General features: G+C 44.8%; 1 protein-coding gene across 1 annotated transcript in view; it reads left to right on the plus strand.

The window, feature by feature from the left end:
* LOC119399224 (nose resistant to fluoxetine protein 6) overlaps positions 1-16,681 on the plus strand; it is an 80,412-nt gene that overhangs the window by 60,936 nt on the left and 2,795 nt on the right. The window contains exons 5-11 of the mRNA XM_037666043.2: positions 457-560; positions 1,529-1,711; positions 3,356-3,551; positions 9,124-9,289; positions 14,078-14,157; positions 16,240-16,362; positions 16,493-16,613. Coding sequence (XP_037521971.1) covers positions 457-560; positions 1,529-1,711; positions 3,356-3,551; positions 9,124-9,289; positions 14,078-14,157; positions 16,240-16,362; positions 16,493-16,613 — 973 coding nt within the window. The remainder of the gene's footprint in view (positions 1-456; positions 561-1,528; positions 1,712-3,355; positions 3,552-9,123; positions 9,290-14,077; positions 14,158-16,239; positions 16,363-16,492; positions 16,614-16,681) is intronic.

Here is a 16,681-nt window from a genome sequence, read left to right on the forward strand (position 1 = left end):
GCCAAATGGGCACCATATGAATGCGGCACTGTCCCAGGGAATTCTTATTTTGACACGATATCGCACAGCATTACGTTATTCTTTTATTTTTATAATGAATTCTATCTACATTGGCACCAAAAATAGCGAGCATAGAGAGCAAAACCGGTGAGATTAAGGTAAGCGTGTGTTTAACACAGACAAAGTATAAAAGTACTCGCGGTAATTTATAAACTTCTTTACAAGCAGACGAAAATCAAGAATACTGCTTGTTAGATGAGTCGGGGATTCGTGCTATGTTGTGGTGCGGTTAAATTAAAAAGTTGAAATGATGGACCCGGAGGCGTACCCTGTTCCTATTCAGCGCAGTACAAAAAAGAAAAATCTAACCACGAGGTTTATTCGAGGTTACCAGTTTTGTGGCCTAATCTCCTCGAACGGGAGGAGGGGTTTTTAAAGCGCAGTCATCCCTCGCAGGTGTGCCCTCGGCGGCTCCGTAGGGCTCGTGCTCCTAGCAACCCTGGTGGAAATCTGCCTCTTTTGCTGCTCAAACCACAAAGTGTCGGACCCGAAATATGACGGTAAGTGCACCGTCTCGTCTTGCGAATCATATACCTTTCACGTTTCACGGGTTCTGTAAAAACTTTGTAAGACTCTGTGAAGCGCCCAAAGCACTCTGACCCGTGTCCGCAACACACGGTCGTTTTTACTCGCGGCGTGTATTCGCAGGCAAACGCCACACGAAAGTTGTAACGAGTACGGGTAAACTGACAAATCTGTCTATAGAATAAGGTTAATTAGTTATGGACGGCAAGTTCTATACCGTCCCCTTATGGAGCTACTTTACGGAGAAGGCCTGCACACATTCATTCAACAACAACATGTCGCATGGTGACCTCTACGTGCGGCAAAAAAGAAGACGAAACGAAAAGAAAAACAAGCGGCACAAAATACCAGTAACCTCTTCGACCCTGCTTGAACAAGGCACAAGATTAATGTACTGCATACAGTTGGAAAAAAAGAAATAGAAAGACGCTTTCTTGCTCAGGTGCATAAGATTGATTCAGCATGTCGGTTGAAGAACTACATGTAAGCCATTACACAGCGGTACGAAGATGTAATTGTCACAGCCACTCCGGTCGCGGCATATTACGTCAGCAGCCGTAAATCGCCAAGGCGCGTGTATGCTTTATAAAGTGCTCATCTTTGCTCAGTAACCTTTCCATCTGTTTCATTTGTATTCCACTTAAAGTTGCCGAATATACATCCAGACGCACGGATCATTTCATTCCTGTTTTTTTTTTTTTTTCCTTTTCTCCCCCGCTTGCTACCACGTTCTCAAGTGCTATGGAGCTTCATAGCGCCCAGAATGTCACCGTTTCTTCGTATCTGCGTCTTTTGGTGTACTTTGCGCGGCCAACATTTCATTGTCTTGCATTCTGTTCTCCAGAAGTAAGACGCGTAACGGATTGAATAAACGTGTCTTGTTGTCACCGAGCTTACTGACTTCTTGATGTTCTCCCGCCTCCTCCTTCATGCGCTCACCCAGTGGTTCCGGTGAAGGTGGTCAAGTGCTTCTCACTGGTGCACAACACGAGACGGCTCATCAGCACCCACTTCGACACCAACTGCCCCCGCAAGCCGGTGCGCTTCGTCTACGGCGTCAAGGTCTTCATGATGCTCTGGATCATACTCGGCCACAGCTACTACACCTCCAACTTTCAGACACTTCGTGAGCACATGATACATTCCTTTCCGATAAGAGCTCCTTGGCCGCCGCTGCGGGGCCCGGTGTACTGTTCTGAGCTCCCATGGGTTATGCGAACGAAGAACCGGAATGTGGGGAAACGTAACGGTTCGCCCACGTGAAAGTGCATATAAGACACCACGCGCTCTAGAACCTAAAAATAAAGGTGTACGCGAAAACGCGACCACATTCATGCCTGTACAGATATTTATTTGATGACATCTTTTAGAAAATGGCACCGGTGCGTATCGTGCTGCCCAGGCACCACGATGATTGGACGAAATGGCGCACCACGGTGCCTCGGTGCAATCTGTCGAGGATCCCAGTGTAGGGGGTCTTCAGAAAACGATATAGCTCGGCAGCTCGTATCCAAATGCACGGGAACGGAACATTTTTTTTTTTCTGAGCAAGCACTGCGCAGATTTTAATGAAGTTTCTAACATTTAAGAGAACAACATTAAATATAGTGCACGATGAAAGTAGACTTTCAGGTAATGCGGCAAATGTTTTTACAGAATTCTCGAAGATTGCAAGAACAATATGAGAATTTCGTAAACTTGTGCCGCGGCAGTCGCGTGCGGCGCTTAATCTGACAACGGGTCGAAGGCATAAGCAAAGGTGGTATCGGTTACCCTTTACTACCGGCTGGAGAAAGCAAGGAATGTCTGTTCGTCATGTAAGGGAGGAACTCCGCGCCCATCCTTACTTCCTTGCATGCGTATAATAATATGAATCGCAATTAAACTTTGCAGCTGGATATCTCGGAGCACGGACGTGCTAGAAGAACTCTGCCAAGTGGAACTGCGCAGGAACACGACTTCCTCTAACTTTTCAATACAAACGCGCCTGCTTACTGCACTTACTGAAAAGTTCATTATCAATTCTTAGTTAACTGGGTGGTTGACCGCGATAATTATCATCACCCTTTGTGTCTTCCTGGATGCATGACTTATCTGCAAAGGTGGTCGTCACGTATTTAATTTTAAGAAAATCATAAAGCCTAATTTTGATCACGTGAATATGTGGATGTAATACTGTTTCCTCATCGACCGGCACTCATCGTAGCGATCGGGGTGGTAACGACACGATTGCAATGACTAGTCACGTACGACACTAACCTATTAGAATAATTTTGTAAATATGGAACTCTGTGTGTCCGGGAAGCATGACACGTTATGCAACATCATGGCTCCTGTTAATTATGTCATAAGGAACTTCAAAGAAGGTTTTCACGTAAGAACTACTCTGTTCACCTGATGACTCATTCCTGAGTTTAGTACTGCGTACGTAACGTTCGTAGCCGTGTGGCGTACGTGAGAACGCCACGTTTCGCCGCATAGAGTGCGTGCGCATAACTTCTCTTCACGCGCACTCTGCGCAACGCAGTGTTCTTACGTACGCAAGGCCTTTACGTACGAAACGTACGCGGTACTAAAACTCGCTCTTAGCTACCGCTGAAAGTCTAACAGTCATTGTATTAAGGTTCGTGCGCCGAAAAGTTATCCGCTGACCATTTCAGCAATCTTTAGCAACGAAGTCAATGTAGAGTCCTCTAATAATAAAACCACAAGCAAACGTGGAGCCGACAAGCAGTCATGATGGCCTGTCGTTTTTCTCTGCCGCCACCAGACTCCGGCTACCGGATCATGGACCTGTACAGCCAGGTGCACGCGCAGCTGCTTGGCAGCGCCTTCTACGCCGTTTCCACCTTCTTCTTCATGAGCGGCTTCGTGTTGGCGTACTTCATGCGGCAAAGCAAGGACGAGACCATCATGCGGCCTTTCCTGGCGCTTTACGTTTTTGCCGTGGTGCGACGGTATCTAAAGTGAGCACACCTCTTTTTATTTGCATTGTGTTTTGTTTTCTTTTTCTTTTACTTGTGTCGTACAACCATAGGTCGGCAAACTCACTCATGAGTCGACTCCATCAGACTCACTCGGACTCAGATTGGGCCGTGAGTCTGAGTCTGAGTGAGTCCGGGTGAATAATATTTTGGTGAGTTTGAGTTCGAGTGAGTCCGACTGAGGAAAATATTGGTGAGTCAGAGTCCGAGTGAGCCCCAAGCGCAAAAGATATTTCTTGAGTGAGTCTGAGTGAGCTCCTACTGCCGACCTATGGTCCTATCTACTCATCTTCACCATTACTATCAGCCTTATATGAGCTTACATTTAAACTCAAGTCTATTCACGCATACCTCAACGCACTGGCGTTCATACGCCACCTAAATATTTATTGATCAGAGGCGTGAGTTGGAGAGTGGGGATGGGTGCCATGACCTCCTCCCGCAAACTCTTTCACGGGAAGTTCTTGATAAAAATATCTCGTGTGATTCGCGTATTTCATAAAATTTTCTTACTGGATTCAAACTACTGATAACACGTATTTGAAAGTGCTAGATCAAAAGGCGTATCGTAGAGCACCGATTATATGAGATATTGACGTTAAAGAGCACTGACACCTACATCGAAAAAGCTAATTTTACGCTAACGGACTCATGAGTCGACTCACTTAGGCTCACTCAGACTTTGGTGAAGCCGTGAGTCGTAGTCTGAGTGAGTCCGGCTGAGTAATATATTGGGCGAGCTTGAGTCCTAGTGAATCCGGCTGAGAAAAAAGTTCAGTGGGCCTGAGTCCGAGTAAGTCCGGTTGAGGAAAATTTTGGTGAGTCTGAGTCCGCGTGAGCCCTCCGAGCAAAATATATTTCTTGAGTTTTAATGCTTCTTAATATTTCTTTTAAGATGCTTCTTAATATTTCTTTTATGAGTTTGAGTGAGCTCCAATTCTTTTGCCGGCCTATGCGTATAACTAAAGCATATATTGAAATATGGTATACGTTGCAGTTTATTTCATCCGTTTCACGCCCGCACAGCGTGATCTAGCTAAAACTGCCGTATATTCCTTGAAATTAACGCAAGCAAATTCCAAACATCCGTGGACATATCTCGTGCCTTGTATTATTTAGGTCTTTTTTTTCCCTTGTCTTGCTCAGTGAAAAGACTTATTAAAAGATTTCAAAAAGTTGAGAATATATGCTAATCTGTGGCGCAGGATCACTTGTTTGCATGCTCGTTTCGCGTGCATGACGTTTGATTTTTTGTTTGTCTCTTTCGTTGTTTTTTTCTGTTGTCCCCCTTTTATTTTTGTTGATGGTGTTGTTTCAAGAAATGCCTCTTTCTTCCATATCCAACCCAGCCTTGTAACATACTTGAAAAGATACGTAACGCAACAGCATCTTTCTCTTTTCTATCCTTTCATTCTTTTTTTTTTTTGCATTTTCCTGCATTGATAATAATAATTGTTGGGGTTTTACGTCCCAAAACCGCGATATGACTATGAGGGACTCCTTAGTGGAGGGCTCCAAAAATTTCGACCACTTGGAGTTCTTCAACGTGCACCTAAATCTAAGCACATGGGCCTCTAGCATTTCGCCTCCTTTGAAATGCGGCCGCCGGGGGGTCGGGATTTGCTCCTGCGACCTTCGGGTCAGCAGTCAAGCACCATAACCACTAGACCGCCGTGGCGGGGTCTTCCTGTTTAGCAGGCTGAGGTACCTTGGCAAGTTGAGGTGCTGCGCTCCTAAGCTCGGGGCTGCGGGTTCGATTCTCGCCCACGGCAGCCGCGTTTAGATGAGGGCGAACTGCAATAACGCCCGTGTACTTGGATTTAGATGCACGTTAAAGAACTCCAGCTGGTCAGAGGTAATCCGGACTCCCCCACTACGGCGAGCCTGATGATCATATCGTGGCTTTGGCAGGTAAAACCCCACAAATTATTCGTGCATATGTTGACACCTAGGAAAGCAAAGCTTGCGTTACATTTCATGGGGAAAATACGCTTCCCTCAGCCTGGTCGCAAATGACGGCGTACATAATACAATCATAGCATTAAACACGTACTCCTACCGGAAGCTGTAAGACTGTTTAGCTTAAAGCGCGACCTCGTTTAGTGAGCTTTGTTATGATTAATGAGGAAGCATCACACTCTGAGCTGATATCCTTCCCCTATAAGAGCCAGAGGCAGGGGGGCCGGACAATCCTACTGTGCAAAAATCAAGCGGGCAATTCGTGTAATCATGAGATGTATACGTAAGCGAGAGGTTTGTGCACGTACATTACGGGGCAATACTTAGGCAGCAAGTGTGTCGCCAAACCTAGAAAATGACGCATTTCGTGCGATGATGATGTGGGCGAGGAGGGCAAATGAAGGCATTGCCCAGCACTTAAGGCCTTGCCCAACACAATGAATAACCGCTGCTGGCGCAGCGGCTCTTCTTTGTGTTGAGCTAGAGAACAGCGCTAGGAATGCACATCAAAATTTCGTCCAAACGTTCATGGTGATAACGAAAAGTGGAAGAAAAAATAAGGATATCATCAATATAATACAAACAGGTTAGTTCTACTTGAGGCCGCGCTAAACTGGTTATCATGCATGGTTCCGTAAGTAGCAGGAGCATTACAGAATCCGAAGGGCATTATGTCCGACTGATGTTGCAAAGGCCGTTGCGTCCTTGTCTGCTTCATGCATAGGTATTTGCCAATAGCCTGATCAGAGATTTAGACTCGTGAAATATTCAGCGACCGGGAGGGAGTCAAGGGCAACGTCAATTCGTGGCATCGAATATACGTTTTTGCGTGTTACCGTATCAAATGCTTGATAATCGATGCAAAATCGTACAGGGCGATCCTTCTTCTGGATCAGCGCAACAGGAGATGACCGAGAGCTGGACGATGGCTGGATAATGTCATCATTCAGCATGTCAGCGACGTTGTCCTCGATGATTTTCCTGCTCCGCGGAAGGCACACAGCGGGGGAGGCGGGGTGTATGTTGTTACGTTGTCGTGACGGTGGGCCCGGGAAAATAAGAAAAACTGAAAACAAGAAGATAGCGGCGATAACAGTCGTCAGTAGTCGTAATTTAATCTTCGGTTGAAGCGCTTCGGCTCTAAACACGCGCGTCACGTTGCATCGTGCTCACTCAAGTTGTAGAATGTATACACCGCGAATCGACATGAACATACAATCTGATTAGAACTGGCGATAATATTCTAGAAACTTCGAATAAATACATGAAGGCTGCGTCTTGCATCGAGCGATAACTTCGCAACGTTTGTTAGCCCGTGATACGGGCGCTAAAAAAAAGCATAAACAAATGCGCGAGTCAATATATACCGGATGTATTATAGACTTTAATCTCTCCACAGTATCCTAATCACTCATGTGTAGTAAAAAGTCTGAGTTGTAAAACCTGAGGAATTTTCGGTGTATTGTTATGTGCGCAAGCTTAATCATTCGTCGAGGCGTGCACGAGAAGTCGCCAGCCTGCGGAATCTATACCTGCTGCCTGTGTTCTCCTATCGAAGCTCTAGCACTTGTAAAACATATTTTTAATGTCGAAGTTTCACCGCTTTTTGTCTGCAACATTTCACTTGCTCTGTACACTCCCCTGCCGATTGTGCAATAGAAAGCGCTTCCGTTAAAAGCGAATAGCGTTACCTCCCTACCGTTAGCCATATGATACCTGTGCAAAGTGCGAGCCATGTGATACATGGTCGCGTATGCATTACGTATCAACTAGCAAGGGCCGTAACTAACGTCCGCCATGTGCGTGCGCTACCTTCTATTACCCGTTCTACAGCGGTAGACGTTGCGCTCTCGCCGAGACAGAAGTTTTACTGCCCCGCCCACGTCAAAAGCGATGCATGGCGTATGGTCGGACCGGTTGCCTTTCAAAAAATACAAAATACTGCTCTTTCAAGTGGGCAGCTGCTGGTTATTGAATGCACCGAAGGTGCACTCCACCCAATGGCGCAGTTACTTTGTTTGTTGAATGGAAAGCCGCAGCATAGCTGCGCGTGACTGACGTGCCGCTCTGTGTGCTGTTTAGCTGCGCCGGCCAACAGCACCCATAAGGAGAGCAACCCGGTTGATGCACGACCAAACGCCACCCGCTCGTTTTCCTCGCAATTGATTCGCATTCGGCGCCGCATGAAACGAGTACGTTCATAATCGCTCAAATGCTATAAATGCATCCACAATGATGAATTATTCCAGCGCTACAGTGAATGAATTCGTCGCTCGCATAAAAGCGCGTGAGCTGCTTGATCGCTGACAGGCACGTCGTATGCACCCTATCACACTGTGCCTCATGAGGCTGCTGGATCGCGAAGGGGGTTCGCGAAAGCAGCATGCCCCGTTATAATTTACGACGTACCCATAAAGATAACAGGCGTTTGGTATAGTTCGCCGCGCAGTTGAAACAACCGCGCTTGCCGTGTTTTATTTTTCTTTGTATCTCTTATATAAAGTGCAGAAAGATGATTTATATCCTGACAGCGCTGTGAATGTGCTGATTTGGTTCCCGTCTTCGATAAGCTGCCGGTGCTGGCCTTTCACGGTTCAGTATTTTGCATAAGGTCACCATTCAATCTTTCTTGACTATACTGCACGTGCTTCCACGCCGAGGCACACTTCCACAGGCATAGCAAGGAGATATTTGAACTAGTTTCAGAGAAGAAAAGATCTCGCATTACTGTATCGAACCTACCAAGCACAATGGCACAATGTGCTTCGGTTCAACCTCTTTCTAGGAAGACGATTATTTTGCTGTAATTACAAGTGATGCCTGCGACGTAAAGGTGTTTTAATTACGACTTCTAAAATCAGATAAACGTGAACTCAACCTCTAGGGTAAACACGACTGATTTACAACTGCTGGACGAAAAATAAAACGTAATACAAAGAACGTACCTTTTATGTTATTTTGAGAACTAAATTTAATTATTTACGACCTCGGTTTGAGACATTGAGCTTTACATTGACAAGAATTTTAGATAGCAGGGTGCCTTTGAGTGAGCTTGAACCAGTGCAAAGTTAAAACCAGTGCCAGTGCTAACGTGCACTGACATCGCGCAGTATACGGGCCTTTAGCGTTTTGCCTCCATCGGAATACGACCGCCGCGGCCGTTTTTCGGGCAAGTAGCCGGGCACTAACCTCTGAGCCACCGCGGCAGCTTTATGGGCATTTGGTAAAATGTCGTTTCAGGATGGCGTCCAGCTATGTGGTAATGTAGAAAGCACACTCAACCCCCTGTGAAGCTTCACATAGTGAGCCTTCAATATAGTAATCTAACTTTGCCATACCTTCTTTCACATTATCCATTACCCCAAATAAGAAAATAAAGGCACGTGCGTTTTGATTCTTCACATCGATTCTTCAGAACAGTGATATGATACGGATACACAAACTGTTTTTGTAGGAATTGCATCAATGGCGATGGCAACTCGCACTCTCGATAAGATAACCGTATAAAATGTGCACTTATTTATTGTGCACTCATCTACGTTTCTGTGAATGCTGGTAGTACGTAGGCACAACTTGGTTATCTTTTACCTAACAGGCTGACGATTCCGGCGATGGTGGTGGTGCTGTGCTTCTTCCTGTTCCCGCTGTTCATATCGGGACCTCAGGACCAGGACCTGATGGGCCAGGAGCAAGAGGGCTGCAACGGAAACTGGTGGACCATCATGGCCCAGATAGTCAACTTTGTACCTACTGAAAAAAGGGTACGCTTGCACCAGTATCGTGAGAATTTTTCGTAGTCCACGACTACCAATTGTTCAAGCCTAGCAGAGAATCTCCTGAAGAAGAAGTGAAAGCTGCTCGTATGACTGGTTTGACCTTCTGCTGGTGTGAAGATTTTCATAAACACTAATGTGTGTACACCTGACCTTTCTTTGTGTGTACGCCACGTTACCCACGGTACTATATAGCGCAGTGTATAGACTGAGTTTGTGCAAAGGACCACTAATTGCGACCTGAAGCTGAATGCGCTGAAAACGCATTCAGCTTCAGGCATCAACTCAAATTTTTTGCCGTCAAGAGCTCGTGCGTGGGGAGTAGTACCGTTTACAATAGTTTTCAAGCTGTCTCCATGCCATGAGTGTTCCTTTTTAATGTGCATAAAGCACCCAGGGTTGCCAGGTGGAAAAAATAAAAAATAGCCAAGAAATTGAAAAAACTAGCCAAAAACTAGCAAACTTGTACCAAGGGCAGTAAGAGTAGAAAAAAGTAGCCATGGGTGTGTGAAAACAACGGCGATGTTTTTTTATTTAAATGACTAAATGCAAGACATATTTGGTGGAAAGGTAAGTAAGCACATCAAGAACCCCTCAAAATCATAATGGCTCAGATTAAAGCATAAACTGTTCACTTAGCAATCATTTCATGCAGGTCATGCAATCATTTCAACAAAAATGAGTACTCCATGAGTGTGCTCAAAATCATAGTTCGCTGGGATTGAAGCATAAACTGAAGTTACTTTTGCAGTCGCTTTTCGCGTGATGACGAAGTCCGAGCACTTAATACTTCCGAGTCGCATTTCGTGCCTAATTCTAAGAAACAACAGAGACAGCTCGTAGGATATCCGATTTTTAATGTCGATGAGTGCGAAGCTTCCTCGATGCGGTGTGCTTTCGATTGTCCCGTTCTTTACCAATTACAGTTTAACGTAGCGTTCATCAGTAGATGGTATGCAAAATGAGGCCCCATGCAAGTTTTCTCCCGTGCCTCAGCCATGTATCCAAAAGCCTTTTTCTTTTCTGTAATGCAAGCGCCAAGTTCAATTTCCGGAGCTGGAAACACGCCTTTGGCGCCACTGCATACTCAAGCGCCACTGGCTGCGAAGTCGCAAAAATATTGATCATTTGGTTCAAATCGAGTGGACAAGAAAGTAGCCAAAAATTAGCCACGTATCCAAGACGTTTTCTTCTGCCGCCACCGGCCTACAAAAGGAGCCAAATCGGCGCAAAGTAGCCGAACCTGGCAACCCTGTACGCACCCTGCACAATCGTATATGTGACACGAGAACATGATGATTAGCACGAAAACGCGATGGCTGTGTGGGCATGCCATGTGTCTCTTTGTCACTAAAAAAAAAAAATAGTGTTCCGTCAGTGTGCCGTACCATCAAGCACATGTGAAGTGTCAGCAGTGTTTTGATTGGTAGTTATCATGTGCATATAATTTGTCTATTCCGATAAGGAACCATTGGTTGATAGTGTCCATTTGTTCTGTTCTTTCTGCACCTCCCTGCATGTTGAATAGTTGCACTCAGAAATGCATCCTTTTAGGCTGAATCAATTAGCCCAGATTAGTGTTCTATGCGTTACCGAAAAAAAGTAACTATATACGTTACTCGTTACGCTAAAGAAAAAGGAACGCGTTACCGCCTTGCGTTACCCATAAAAAAAGTTAAGGCGTTACCGTTACCGAAAAAAAGTAACGGACGTTACTTCTGCCGTTACTCCATGGTCAGAAATCTTAATCAGTGCATCTTCGCAGCAGGAACATACAATAGCAACTTTACAAAGCTCATATTTATATTTTAGATAAAAGTTCTAGCCCCAACAACAATTTAACCCGAAGTACTGACTTGACGAGAATAATTTGCACAAATGCGTTGTACCTTGGCAGTACTTGGTAGTGGCCTAAAGTTGCCTGTACCATGCCTGTACATGTGATAACTTCTGACTCTGTGTCACATGAGGAAGCCATTTTTCGCAGTCTGTCATTACAAAATATGTTATAGCTTTCATCATCAACGCTTTCTGCAAAACAAAAGACATCACTGAACAAATTTGCCGTAATTATGACGGCGTGCTTCTACTTACAAAATAAAGCAGCAATATTTTATAGCAATAATGAACTGCTTAAATGGCATAAACCTGGGGGAAAAGTGTTTCAGCACATGAACAATTTTGTTTTTCAGTTTAACTTGTATAATTACCGCAATTAATGCGACTGTGTATATGAAGGTGTTCAGGGTTAGCCTGAAACGTAGTCGCAGTTGCAGATAGCAAGAAGGAAAGCTCATTTTGAATACTAAGTTTATTAAATGTACTAAAATATTGCAGGGACAACTTCCTAGTCTAACTGCAATTTGCTGATTGTAAGCAACAGCCGCAGTCTTGATGTCCACAAGCCAAACAAATCTCGACAGCTCGCTTTTGACTGTTATGAGGACTGCATTTCGCTTCACTTCAGCGACAACCAACAACTTGAACCTCGATAGCAATGCGGCTGCAAATATAGCAGATTCATTCAAGAAATTTCGGCAATTCTCTCCCCTTGCAGTTTCCCCCGCACAACAATGGACCCCGCGCGGTGTCGCTTTGTCAACGTTTGGCGGGCCGCAGTGACACAATAACGTCGGGGCGAGCTCTGGGAAAGTGGCTCCTACAAGACGAATAAATTTTGTGCCAAACTCCCGGGATAATTGGAATGAAAAGTAACGAGTAACGCGGCACCTCACGTTACCGAAAAATGGTAACGTAAGTACGTTACCTGTTACAGTTTCGAAATAGTAACGAGTACGTTACTAATTAAGTTACTGAAAAAAGTAACGCGCTACCGGTAACGCCGTTACTTGTAACGCGTTACCGCCAACACTGGCCCAGATGCTGTGCCTAAGGTCCATGGCTTTCGAAACATGAAGAAATAAATCTTGCCCATAGTTCGATAACCTTACTTCTAAGAACTATCTTGCTCAACTTTCTGCATCGAACAGGTTATGTATGCAACACAGGTCGCCGGCGCAACTGTTCTTGCTCCCTCGTATCCATCTTCTTTTACAATCTGAAGTATCCCGTACAGTACCAGTGCATCAAGTTAGATTACCGCAATAAGTGGCCATTGATGCACGACCACGCTACATCTAAAAACAAGGTTTTCTCATCAGGCTGTGAACGTTGTCTGCGGACTCGCGCAAGCAAACCTGCCAGCGGTGGCTCATTTATTTCATTGACATAATAACACCGCATCAATATGCAATAAGTAGGACGCGATATGTAACGGAGTGCTGAAATGTAGCATAATACGAATAGGGTGTTGGATTGTTTTGCTAACAACTGAACACAGCCTGCGTCACCCTTCAAATATCCGTTGAAATTGACGCCCGTTCGGCTAGACATTAGATGATCCTCGCGACAGAAAAAAAAAAAAGATCATTCAATGAACTTGTGTAGGACACTCCAGGATAACAAAAAAAAAAAAAATTGCGCGACCTGGACCCCGAAGTCGCGAATGCAGTGGACGTCTAACGAATTCCTTTCCTGACGTTATATTTATTGGTCAATCGACGAATCTTCGGCAACGAAACTTATCGGAATGGATTCATTTACCGTCAATCATTACACCATTTTTTACAGGGTAATATTTAAAAAATAAATACGGATCCTGCTGTCACGCACCATTCGTTCTACCAAAGTTTCGTAAGCGCAGAGTAAGAACGGCTGCTGCGACCGGTTGACCCTGACATGAAAGCGAATTATCAAACGAAGAGATGGCGATCTGACTTAGAAGATCGCTGTCGCGGATTAGAGGAGCCATTCGATGTGAAGGACGGCATCACGATCCTCATATCTCATGCACTATCGATTGAGACACGGTACTGCTTTATCACCAGCTTCTGAGCCGCGCTATATAAACCTGCAATTTTCCCCCTTAAAGAGTATGTTTGCACGGAATTAAACGATATCGTTCCAACAAAAAAAAAAAAGCACCAACAAAGAAAGATTGGTCGATGGCGACAGCTGCAATGAGATCGCAAGATTTCTTTTCTTTAATTTTATTTTTCAAAGTGTTTCCCTCACACCAGTGTTTAGCAATGGATACAGTCCGTGTATATTTGGTGCTTGTTGATTTCCTTGTTAACATCGGAGTGTGTCACCCGCCACGGTGGTGTAGCGGTCATGGTGCTCTACTGCTGACCCGAAGATCGCGAGATCGAATCCCGGCCGCGGCGGCCGTATTTTCGGTGGAGACGATTATGCTTGAGGCCCATGTACTTAGATTTAGGTGCACTTTAAGGAACCCAAAAAGGTCCAGATTACCGGAGCCCGCCACTACAGTGTCCTTCATAATCATGTCGTGATTTTGGGACGTATATATATATATAGGCGTAAATGAAGTCGTTTCACGGAAGCTCATAACTACTTCTTTGTAACATCGAACCAGACGATACTTTGAACTCCCCTTCTCTTCATTTTGTCTTTCTCTCCTTCATCCTGTGCATTGTGATTGCTTGATATGAACCGTAATCAGTGGCTCATAAAACAATCAACTGACTCATCCGCGTCGATGATAGGCGTGCGTTTCGTAAGGACGTACATATCCGTCTACTAGATACTGATACCGTTATGACGTTTTGCTTTTCTTCCGTTTTAAGAAAAATCACTCTGATCCCATTTTCCAGGGCTCGGTGCTGATTATTTAATGACAAACACTTCGTGATTTTTTTGTTCTTGTGTGCAGTTTCAGAGGTTTGCTGATTCTCCTGTTTTCTTCTTGCGCAGTGTATGCAGCAATACTGGTACATCAGCAGCGACATGCAGATATTCCTTGTCGCTGTACCTATGTCCATCATATTTGTGAGGTATGTACACATTTATAACACAAGAGCTATGCTGACCTATCCCATTTCCGCATTAAACCTGGAGCGCCTATTTTTCTATAAGCATTAAAACCGCGCATAAATGAGCCCCTATAATGTAAAGACGCAAACCGACATACCGCAAAGGCACAACTATTCAGAAACTACGTTATTCGCGTACATGCCTACTTTCTGATATTGTTTATTTTCGCTTTGTCTTAATCGTTTTTTATTAATATCACATGTTCGCGTGACAGCAGAGGTCAACAGCATTAGGAAATAATGGTGACAGAGATGCGCATAAAAATGTGATACCGAGGTTTCTGGCTATCGCATAATACCGAAAAACAAGTCCAAGTGCGAAGTTATTTATGCGCAAAAGAGCGCAAACTACAGTGTCTGATAGTTCGCAGTATGCACTAGAACTAGCACCGAAGCAATAGGCAGACACGCAGTAATATAATTGCGAATTTTCCTAAGCTTAAACACGCGCTGCAGAAACTTGAGGTCATGAAATTCCATTTGAATGGATTTCCAGTCGTACTAACCTGTTTGGAAATGAAAGTGCAAATGAATTGGAAAATTTTTCACGACTAAAGTGCGGCATAAATATATCTTTACAAGAAATCTTATGAATAAACTGCGGAAACTATATTTATGAGACAATTATCAGTGCGAAGGTCGAATGAAGAGGTTAGTCGATACATCCTGTACTTGTAGAGTTTGAATTGAAATTGTGTGCACAGTTGCCACGAAATGTCGAAAGCCAATTCATCCCGTTCGCCTTTGTGATCCTCACGCTAACCATGCATTTTCTATTTAGAGATCATCGTGCGAACACCACTTCGTGAGTGTCTGATGCGGCGGGACAGGACGCGGTCTATGTCTTGCTGGACTGCCCCCTTTACACTCAATGAAGGCAGCTTTACGCTGCAAATTTGTAGCGCTGGGGGACCGCGTATTGTCATTCTACACAATACTCGGACCACGCCCAGTTAATGGCCTTGAAAATGACTGCTTTCATAGCCGGGAAGCATTACATCAGTAGGACAAGTGCTTTTATGTACAGTTATTTGCGTTCGTTGTTTTCAGTTTATGTGTTCACGCGTGCAATATGTCCGTCCTGTATGTAATTATTATCAAGCTAACAGCGATTTTTCCAATTAGTGTGGTGGAGTATCCGCGTGCATGCTGCTTCTCTCCTCTCCAGATGGACCACAGTTAATCCTACCTGAAAGTGTTGCTTCGCCGCAAAGTTTGTTTATGCGTTAGGTCTGGACATTCTGTACGACTCTACTCAGAGCATCACTGGTTTCTTTGTTTTGTGGCCTTGCTTGTTATTTTTGTGCCGTAGAGCCATGTCGTTTCGTAAGTTTATCAAAACCAGCAAACGCCATATGTGGACATTGTAGTCAGACAAGTGTGTTGAGTAGATCACGCTCTTACAATCGGATCCGCAAGGTATTAGAAGAAAGTCGGCCGTACGAACAACCGAACATTAAAATCGCGCAGCCTTCTTTTTGAGGGAGCGAGGCAGCATCACACAGGATGACTGTAGCGTCCTCGAATATGGCGTGGGACTTCAGTAAATCACCCAATGCAGAACGCATAAAACCACCGGTGGGAGTGCGCCGCTGAGAGAAAAAAAAGAGGGGGAAATGCAAAAACAATAGGAGTTGGCAGTGGTGACGAAAACGTGACGGAGACGTGATGCTTATTGGCTCTGGCATGGAAAAAGTCGGAAGAAGTAATGATTAGTCTAAGAAGAGGTAATGTATGCCACTTCCACACGATATATAGCTGAGGAAAATGGAGTCGGGATTTGTATTGGCAGTAAGGGTCACTTCCTGGCCGCACGAAGACGCGACATTTCATTTTTTTTTCTTAGTTCTATTGGTGAACTGATCTGAAAGAAAAATAAAATGAGACGTTTCGGTGGAAGGCTTCCTACACTTCATTTTACCACTTTCAGTGTAGAACATATGTTCCTGATTGTGCATGATGAGAGCACTTCAGTGTGAAATTTGCCGATACGCATGCTGTGGGAGCATTGTGACTGCATGAGCGTCTGTACAATGATCGCAGGAGCCCGGCATGCGGCTTCTCCTTGGCGCTGCTGCTCAGCGTTCTGGCATCTGTGGCGGCTGGTCTCGTAACGTATATGAAAGACCTGAAACCATCTATCGCGTTCACAATCGACGACTACAGGTAACGCCTGGTTGCTTCTAGCCGTTCATAGAACTCCTTCCTGCATGTACGTTTTCGGGTGTTGGATCGCTACCTTGCTTTCACTACACGCATTGCTTACCCTTTTCTGCCCCTGTCCCTCCGACCACAGCCGCAATCTGGAAACTGCGGAATTCGTCCACGAACTTCCTTACTCTAACCTGGCCACCTACTTCATGGGAATACTCTCCGGTTACTGCGCTGCCACTTGGAATAAAGCGTGCATAAACAAGGCAAGTCTTCTGCACGCTTCCCTAGTTCAATTAAACCAACTAGCCCAAAGAGAGCAAATTTTATTTGA

The sequence above is a fragment of the Rhipicephalus sanguineus genome, chromosome 1 (assembly GCF_013339695.2).
Source record: "Rhipicephalus sanguineus isolate Rsan-2018 chromosome 1, BIME_Rsan_1.4, whole genome shotgun sequence".
NCBI classification, from domain to species: Eukaryota; Metazoa; Arthropoda; class Arachnida; order Ixodida; family Ixodidae; genus Rhipicephalus; species Rhipicephalus sanguineus.